The following is a 9,903-nucleotide window of genomic DNA, read 5'->3' as shown; positions in this document are numbered from 1 at the left end:
GGGGGCTGACGGGAAAGGGCGATTTCTCACGCTCCTGCCCCGTGACCTTGGGACTCAGTAATTAGCTTCCGGGTCATCTATGCTCCCTCTCTCTGCGGAGACCCTCTGCCCGCCCTGGGGATCTGCTGACTGCTGCCGCGCTGGGAGCTCCGCCGGAGTTGGAGCGGGAGACGGTGCGCGAAGGGTCTGGGTGTACAGAGGGGTGTGTGTGTGTGTGTGTGTGTGTGTGTGTGTGTGTGTGTGTGTGTGTGTGTGTGTGTGTGTGTCTCCAAGGCTGTGTGTGCGTCTAAGGGTGTGTGTGTGTGTTTCCAAGGGTCTATATGTCCAAGGGTGTGTGTGTGTGTCTAAGGATGTGTGTGTCTTCAAGGCTATGTGTGTATGTTTCCAAGGGTGTGTGTGCCTAAGGCTGTGTAATTCCTGAGTCCAGAACTAGGAGTAACTCCTTAAAATAGCCAGATGTCCCCCTCCCGAAAAAAAAAAAAGGACAAAAAATATTAGTTTCAGGAATTCAGCAGGTCATTGTCAGTGCCCTTCTACAAGTGACCCAAGGTCATCAGTCCTCCTTAGAAAACTCAGTTTCAAAGAAAATTGACTTGTTATAATTTAGATCATATGCTTAGACTGATGTTGACCAAGAGGGTTTGATATATATCATTATTGGTCAACGACCAATATCTTGTGTGTGGTCAGACCGATTCCTCATTCCTCACCCAACTCACTTTTCTTTTCTTTTTTTCTTTTTCTTTTCTTTTCTTTTTTTTTTTTTGGTTTTTGGGCCACACCCGGCGGTGCTCAGGGGTTACTCCTGGCTGTCTGCTCAGAAATAGCTGCTGGCAGGCACAGGGGACCATATGGGACACCGGGATTCAAACCAACCACCTTAGGTCCTGGATCGGCTGCTTGCAAGGCAAACACCGCTGTGCTATCTATCCGGGCCCACCAACTCACTTTTCTTTCCTTTGCCTTCTCATTTCTGTAGTTCCTGTCCAATGTTTCTCGCCTGTCTTGTCTCTATACCACAGGTGAGTGAAGCATGGAGCATATCCTTCTCCTTACTTCACTTGACATGACACCCTCCAGTTGAATCCCTGGATGTCATCTGACAGCTGATGACATTTCTCTCCTCTGCAGGCTGTTTAGGCAGCCTACACCCCATGGGCGCTGCTCTCAATTCCCTGGCTGTTGTGCTACACTGTAATGAACACAGACAATGACTATATAGCTGTGCATATATTTTATTCTCTTAGATTTTTTTAAAATGTGTTTCGGGGCCACACACCTTGGTATTCAGGGCTGACTCTTTGGCTCTACACTTGAGGAATCATTCCTGGCAGGCTTGTACACCATATGCCCTTTGCCACATGCAAGGCAAACAACCTGTCAGCTGTAAAATCTCACCCCATCAAAACCCTTTCTAGGGATCTGAAGTGATAGCACAGTGGCAGGGTGTTTGCCTTGCATGAGGCCAACACAGGACTGACACTGGTTCCAATCCTGGCATCCCTTATGGTCCCCCGAGTCTGCCAGGGATGATTTCTGAGCTCAGTTAGTAGTAACCCCTGAGCGCTGCTAAATGTGGCCCCAAAAATTGGAAATAAAAACCAAACAACCCCCCAAAAACCTTTTCTAATCAATGGTTTTGTGTTTTGCTCATCCCTGCTCCTTTGAATAACTTTAGGCAGTTGTTAAACCAAAGTTTTTTTTCTTTTTTTTCCTTTTTTTTGGTTTTTGGGTCACACCCGGCAGCGCTCAGGGGTAACTCCTGGCTCTATGCTTAGAAGTCACTCCTAGCAGGCTCGGGGGACCATATGGGATGCTGGGATTCGAACCACTGACCTTCTGCATGCAAGGCAAATGCCCTATCTCCGTGCTATATTGCCAGCTCCCAACCAGAGTTTTTTGTTATATTTTTGTTTGTTTGTTTTAGGGTCACACCCGGCAGCACTCAGGGGTTACTCCTGACAGGCTCAGGGGATTATATGGGATGCCGGGATTCGAACCACCATCCTTCTGCATGCAAGGCAAACACCCTACCTCCATGCTATCTCTCCGGCCTCTGTTAAACCAAAGTTTATTGGTTGAAATTGTCATTTGTCAGTTAGCTGTAGAATCCAAAAGGGCAAGCTAGCTTCTGTAACAATTCTGCCACTAGTAATTTTTTTTTATCTTGGGCTGGTCTTTATTATAGCAGACTAGTCTAGGAGGCCATGAAATACTGTTCTAATAAACAAAAGATGTAAAAGTAAAACCAGCCAATATCTTTGTAGTCCTGTCAAAAATGAATGGCAAGTGAATTCTGTTTAATGTCTCATTGTACTTATTGATTCCTACCCCATTAGACTGTTCCTTTAATTTTTCTTAGCAGACATATTTCCAGAAGACATGGAATAGTAAAGAAGGGCTCTTTATAAGAAGAACTATTCCTGTTTCTCCTACTTCCTTTTACTTTTAGTTGTTACTTGGATTTTTCAGTAGCTAGCTTTATGTGATTTGATAGTAACTGTGTAGGGCGCTTGCCTTACACTCTGGTGGCCTGGCTTTGATTTCTTGGTGGTCCTGGAGCCCACCAAGAGCGATCCCTGAGTGCAGAGCCGAGCATAAGGCCTGAGTATAGACTGTGGCCCAATGCCCTCCCAATAAAAAATAAATTTGCTTCCCTGTATCTCCCCACTTTGCCCTGATACCATCCTGTAACAGAAGAGACCTTAGTTTTGTCTTATCTCATCCTATAACTCTATTTTTAATATTACCTGTATTCAGTATTCCTGTTTTAATCAGGGATATTTACATATTACCCACAAAATATTGTTCACTTTGGAGCAAAGTTGGAATATGCAATCTGAAAAAGAAGATTTTGCTGAGTTTTTTTTATTGTCCATTTTCTTTCTTTGCAGATCTGAAGAGATGTCCTGAATGTGGACTGTGATTTTTCAAGACATTTGCACTGTGCAGTATTGAAAATGTTTAGGAGATTGACTTTCCCACAGCTGCTTTTTGCCAGCATCCTTGGAATTTCTGGAGGACTATATATTTATCAACCAATATTTGAACAGTATTTCAGAGATCAAAAGGAATTTGGAGAAAACTTGAAATTGGCACCGAAATCAGAAGAGAAGAAAACATAGTTCTATGTGATGCTGAATTGTAATTTAATTTCTTAAAGTGTTTTTGAAATAGTACTTTATAATCTACTAAAATTTTCTCAAACATTTTAAACAAATATAATACTTTTAAATTATTTTGAAAATAGCACTGTTAATTTCTGATGTCTATTGTATTTTTTTCTGTCATATTGTCTTTTCACTAAGATAAATTCATGATTTCCTTTTAACCCAAAACTTGAATAACGTAAGAACTAATTTGTTTCCTAGACTAGGTTGACTTTTCTGGTAATGCTGCATATACAGTATTATGGGCTGAAAGTCTTTATAAAATAGCTAGAAATGCTGTTAATAGGTTAATAAATGAAATGAACCAAGCTGTTTCAGGCACAGTACCTTTATGTTCCACCAAATTAATATGCTTTAGCAGCCTTTCAACTTTAATCCTTCCCTAGAGTAATAAATTGGGAATCTTGAATTGAATCAAAATGAAGTTTTCTAGGAGGTAAGTTGTGTGAAATAGGGTGGTATACAAGACAAATCAGTTTACGCCACTAAACAAATTTGTGCTAAAAATATGAAACAAGGGAGGGTCAAATGTTTTATGAAACTGCTATTTGTATAGTTAAAGGAATTTTTGAAATTGCTAAGGATTGATTATCCTATCAATTGTAACTAGTTGATTGTTTGGGTGAAGTTAAGTTTTTAGGGTAAAAGCTAACCTTTTACTCTAACAATCTTAAATTTATATTGAGTAATAATTATCATCACAGTTGGGGATGTAGCTTAGCTGGCATCTGTGAGGTCATTTGTTGAATTCTGGGCCTCTTCCCCAGAACTGTTGAGTATGATCAATAAACAAACAAACAAACAAACGAACAAAAAAAGAAATGAATATAATCACATTCATAAAAAATGTTTTGTTGGGCCGGAGAAATAGCATGGAGGTAATGCGTTTGCCTTGCAAGCAGAAGGACGGTGCTTCGAATTCCAGCATCCCATATGGTCCCCCGAGCCTGCCATGAGCAATTTCTGAGTGTAGAGCCATGAGTAACCCCTGAGCTCTACCGGGTGTGACCCCCCAAAAAAAATGTTTTGTTAATTTTTTCTTAATCCCATCTCTATTGAATAGCAAGTGAGGAAAGACTGACAAAAGTAGTAGTATGTGTTCCTTTATAAATGTAAACAATACAGAATTGAACAAAGTGAAATCTGTTGCATATATTGATCGAATTCAATTGATTGAATTAGTTTTGGGAAGAGGGAGAGGTGCAAGGATGGAACCCTGGTATAGGAACACATGATACATGCACTTGAACTAGACTATATCCTTGGCCCAAGTAACTTTATTTATTTATTTATTTATTTATTTATTTATTTATTTATTTATTTATTTATTTTCACTTTGGAGGGAGGGTGAGGGAGAACACCTGGTGATGCTCAGGGGTTTCTGCTGGCTCTGCACTCAGAAATTTCTCCTGGTGGTACTGATATTCATGTACCAAGTTATCTGCTGTGTACAGTTTTGTGTGTTCTTGGCAGCAGGTAAACGGGTTCTGCACTAAGTCTTCTCTGAGCCAGGCCCAAGAAATAGCCATGATAGGACAGAGTATAGGGGACACGGAGGAAACAGAATTGAAGTTTCTGCTCAACTGGAAAATGCCATTTTTATTGGTTTAGGGAATTTTGAAGTTGACTTTTCTGAGAATGCAGCATTTACAGTTGTCATGTACATTGTCCAATCCAAAGATCAGGGCAAGGACAGTTTTTTTTTTTTTTAACTGATGGACTGTCAAATCTCATGCCATTGGGCCAAGGCATGAGATACCAATATAACATCAAGTTAAATCGAACTGATGTTGATTCTTTGTTGGGTTTTTGGACCACACCCAGCAATACTTAGGGATCACTCCTGGTAGGCTGGCAGGACTCAGAAAGGCAGGCATCATACCCACTACACTGTCACTCCATCCAGTCCATTGATTTTCGTGATCAAAATGCACTGAAGGGGCTGGAGAGATAGCATCCAGGTAAGGCATTTGCCTTGCATGCATAAGGACGGTGGTTCAAATCCCGGCATCCCATATGGTCCCCCAAGCCTGCCAGCAGCAATTTCTGAGCCTAGAGCCAGGAGTAACCCCTGAGCGCTGCCGGGTGTGACCTAAAATCCTAAATAAATAAATAAATAAATAAATAAATAAATAAATAAATAAATAAATAAATAAATGGCTGGTGCTGTTCTATCCGCCTCTCATCTCCCTTCCTTTTGGCCATCCGGGCTCTAAGATGCCGCGGCCATGCAGCTCCACTCCTGCCTTAGTTGCTGTGGACTTCTAAGAAGCCAGATTACTGGGGCAGCACGGGCAAGGCGTGCTCGTTCCTTGGGGAGATCAGGGGAAAGAGGCGATGGCAGATGGCACTAGAGCTAGGCCCGAATGGTGGGATAGGGAGGCCGGGCACAGGCCTGTGGGGTCCCTACGGCCTCCTCCAAGTGAGCCAAGATGGGCGCCTACAAGTACATCCAGGAGCTCTGGAGGCAGAAGCAGTCGGACGTGATGCGATTCCTCCTGCGAGTGTGCTGCTGGCAGTACTGCCAGCTGTCGGCCCTGCACCGGGCTCTGCGGTCCACCCGGCCGGATAAGGCGCGCAGGCTGGGCTACAAGGCCAAGAAGGGTTATGTCATCTACCGCATTCGGGTGCGCGGTGGTGGTCGCAAATGGCCCGTGCCCAAGGGTGCACCTAGCAAGCCCGTGCATCATGGTGTCAACCAGTTCAAGTTTGTCCGGAGCCTTCAGTCTGTGGCGGAGGAACCAGCTGGACGCCACTGTGGGGCTCTGAGAGTTGTGAATTCTTACTGGGTTGGTGAAGATTCCAGATACAAATTCTTCGAGGTTCTTCTCATCGATCCATTCCATCAGGCTATCAGAAGAAATCCCGATACCCAGTGGATCACAAAGCCAGTCCACAAGCACAGGGAGATGCGAGGGCTGACTTCTGCAGGCCGCAAGAGCCTGTGGTCTTGGAAAGGGTCACAAGTTCCACCACACTATTGGTGGCTCTCGCCGTGCAGCTTGGAGAAGGTTCAATACTCTCCAGCTCCACCGTTACCGCTAAAAAGTAACATTTGTAAAAGTCTAATAAACAGTTTAGGACAGTCAAAAAAAAAATGCACTGAATAGTTTGTGGTCATATACCAACTGTTGGAAGTTTTTTTTTTTTTTTGATTGTTTTTTTTTTTTTTTTCCAATAAAAGTATTGCAGCTTTCAAAGCCATGAGATACCACTTCAAATACACAAAGATTACTACAATAAAAAAGACATCAAAAGTGTTGGCTTAGAGGGTAAAATTAAATCACATGCAGTGTTGGGAGTGTAGATCCTTATAAGAAACCTAGGGAAAGGTGTAGGCCTGTGCAAGAGCATTTGGCTTGTGTATGTGCGTGGTACTATCTCTCACCTCTAAGTGGTATTCCTGACTTTCCTGGTGTGATCTCTGCTGCGCCATATCAATGAGAATAATAAATAAGGAAGGGAAAGATCTTAGAAACTGCACAAATTTACCACATGACAAAGCAATTTGACAATTAGGCATCTATCTATCCAAGAAATAAGGAAATGTGTGTTCCCATAAAAATTTGGATAATAGATCATCATTTAATATATATTAACATTCAATGATGCTTATAAGCATTGTGAATCAAAACAACAATGCGGTACCATTTCACGCCACAGAGACTGGCACATAATCACAAAGAACAAAAACAATCGGTGCTGGAAGAGAGGTGGTAAGAAAGGAACTCATTCATTACTGTTGGGAATGCCATTTAGTCCAGCCTTTTTGGAAAACAATATGGAGATTGCTAGAAAAATTAGAAATTGAGCTCCCATATGATATAGCAATTCCACTCTAGGAATATACCCTAGGAACACAAAAACACAATATAAAAATGCCCTCTGCATGCCTATGTTCATTGCAGTGCTATTTGCAACAGCCAGAATCTGGAAACAACCTAGATGTCCAACAACAGATGAGTGGCTAAAGAAACTGTGGTACATATACACAATGAAATACTATGCAGCTGTTAGGAAAAATGGAGTCATAAATTTTTCCTATACGTTGATGGACATGGAAATTCTTATGACGAGTGAAATGAGTCAGAGGGAGAGAGACACACACAGAATAGTCTCATCTGTGAGATTTAAGAAAAATAAAAGATAGTATGGTAGTAATACCCAGAGACAAGAGATGAGGTTTGAAAGGACCAGCCCATGATATGAAGCTTACTACAAAGATTGTGAGAGCGCTTAGAGAAATAACTACACCAACAACTATCATGACAATGGTATGAGTGAGAGGAACAGAATGCCTATGTCAAAGACAGGCAAGGGGTGGGGGAGGAGGAAGATGGGCATTGGGTACTGGTGAAGGGGGGGTGCACTTATTTTATGACTGAAACTAACTACAAACATTTGTAGTCATGGTGCTTAAAATATATTAATAAAAAATAAAATAAATAGGGCTAAGAGGTAGCACAGTGGTAGGGCATTTGCCTTGCATGTTGCCAACCCGGGATGGACCAGGGTTCGATTCCTCGCATCCCATTTCTGAGTGCAGAGTGAGGAGTAATCTCTGGGCCTTATAGTTCATGCAGAAAGGGGAATCTATCCACCTTCCCCTTTCTGAGAATGAAGAATCAACCAGGTTCAGACTCAGAAATATAGGCGGCCATTATTTTCTTTAGGAACTTGGTGGAGGAATAGGGCCATTTTTTCTGTTGGGAAGATGGTGGTGGTGGTGGGTGGGACTGTGGGATTTTCAGGTGGCATGATGAGTGCAGAGGGGCTTGACCCAGTCCCATAAATATTATAAAATAAAACCTCCCCCTTCTATTTCAGATTTGTATACCAGTTCTTCCAAACCTTAAAAGAAAATCTGATAATCCTTTTCAGAATATGGGCTGCATGTTAATTTTGTAGCCTGCCACTTAATACAAATTTATTGTACCAGTTTTTTTGGTAGAGTCTTTGGGTTTTTCTTTTTTCTTTTCTTTTCTTTTTTTTTAAATTATCTTTATTTCAGCACCATATTAAAAACATGTTTGTAGGTAGCTTTTTGTTATAAAAAAAGAACACCCCCCTTCACCAGTGCAACATTTCCACCACCAATGTCCTCCATCTACCTCCTCCCCAACCCCTTGTCTGTATTCAAGGCAGGCATTTTATTTCTCTCACTTACTACCATTGTCATGATAGTTATCAGTGTAGTTATTTCTCTAATCTGTGAATAATGAGAGTTTAACATTTTTTCCTATCTTGATGTCAGAGAAAAAGAAAAAAAACCCTATCTTTTCCTTGTCTAAAAGCTATCAAAAGTACTTCCAGTACTACATTGAATTGAAGTGGTGAGATATTGATATGGTATATTATATTGACTTATGTATGCTAAACCATTCTTCTATCCTCAGGATGAATTCTACTTGGTCAGAATGTATAATCTTTACGATGAGATGTTGGATTTGATTTGATATTATTTTCTTGAGTATATTTGCATCTATTTTTATCAGGGGATTTTATCAGGGGATATTATCAGGGGATATTTTATTTTATCAGGGGATATTAGTGTGCAATTCTGTTCTTGTTTGATTTTGGTTCTCAGTTTAATGCTTGCTTCATAGGAACTTGGAATGTTTCTGTTTCTTTGATTTCTTGAAATTCTTTGAAAAAGATTGGCAGTAGGTTTTCGTTAAAGGCTTGGAAGAACTACTAATGAATTAATCTGAACCTGACCTTTTGTTTTTGGGAAGACTTGTGCCATTTTTATTTCCTTGATTGTTATAGGTCTGTTAAGTATTCCATATTTTCTTGGTTCAGCCTTAGGAGGGATTGACTATAGGAGTCCAAGTATGTATCCATTTCTTTTAGGTTCTCTCATCTCATGCCATAAAGATTTACAGTTATTTCTGATGATTTTTGAATTTCTGTGGTATCTGTTATATCTGTGGTATCCTTTTTATATTCATATCTGATTCAGTTCATTAGGGTTTTATTTTATTTTTTGGGGGGGTGAGTATTATAAATGGTTTACTGATCTTGTTTATTTTTTCCCAAGAATCAGCTCTTGATTTTGTTAGTCTTTTGGATTATTTTGAGAGGGGATTCCAGATAATTAACTTCTGGTCTATGTTTCTTTTGTCCACACTCAGTGATACTCAGGGATTATTCCTAGCTCTGAACTCAGAAATCACTCTTGGCAGGCTTGAGAGACCATAGAATGGGATGCCAGGGATAGAATGTAAGTCAGCCGCATGCAAGGCAAATACCGTACCCATTATGAACATAAATAAATGGTTTGAATAAAAGGAGAAAATAAGTGAAAGGACTATAATAGTAATAGAAAAACTTGTATACATGAGACAGACACATGTTGTATTTGTGAAAAGGAATAAAGACTAGCAGGAAGAGGAGCCAGAGCAATAGTACAGTGGTTAGGGCACTTGCCTTGCATGGGGCCTACTTGCATTTGATGCCTGGTATCCCATATGATGCCCTGAGCACTGCCAGCAGAAATTCCTGAGTTCAGATCTAGGAGTAACCAACCCCTGAGCATCAGCAGTATGGCTCAAAAAGAAAAAAATTGCAGTAAGAGTATGTCAGAAAAATGCAAACATTATAACATTCTATCATTTTGCATCTCTGAAAATGACTGCCATGCTTCAATTTCAATACACCAGGATAGGATACTTTAATCTATTTCCACATGCAACCTGAATAATCTTTCCAAAAAGTCAACTCTTTTTTTTTT

General features: G+C 40.8%; 2 protein-coding genes across 2 annotated transcripts; both read left to right on the top strand.

Annotated features, from left to right (window-relative positions):
* Positions 1-81: 81 nt before the first annotated feature.
* On the top strand, positions 82-3,976 carry PIGBOS1 (PIGB opposite strand 1). The gene is made up of 2 exons (XM_049773746.1): positions 82-173; positions 2,895-3,976. Exon 2 carries the CDS (start codon positions 2,961-2,963, stop codon positions 3,123-3,125), a length of 165 nt encoding a protein of 54 aa, XP_049629703.1. The 5' UTR covers positions 82-173; positions 2,895-2,960; the 3' UTR covers positions 3,126-3,976.
* Positions 3,977-5,602: 1,626 nt separating this feature from the next.
* On the top strand, positions 5,603-6,268 carry LOC126009296 (60S ribosomal protein L15-like). The gene is given in 2 exon segments (XM_049773717.1): positions 5,603-6,112; positions 6,114-6,268. Coding segments are annotated over 2 exon segments (612 nt in total). The 3' UTR covers positions 6,216-6,268.
* Positions 6,269-9,903: the final 3,635 nt, after the last annotated feature.

This window comes from Suncus etruscus, chromosome 5 (assembly GCF_024139225.1).
Source record: "Suncus etruscus isolate mSunEtr1 chromosome 5, mSunEtr1.pri.cur, whole genome shotgun sequence".
Lineage (NCBI taxonomy): Eukaryota > Metazoa > Chordata > Mammalia > Eulipotyphla > Soricidae > Suncus > Suncus etruscus.
This window is presented reverse-complemented; position numbering and strand designations above follow the sequence as displayed.

What these genes read in the sequence shown, in the direction of transcription:
- PIGBOS1 (XM_049773746.1), top strand. Translation starts at nt 2,961, where the DNA reads ATGTTTAGGAGATTGACTTTCCCACAGCTGCTTTTTGCCAGCATCCTT.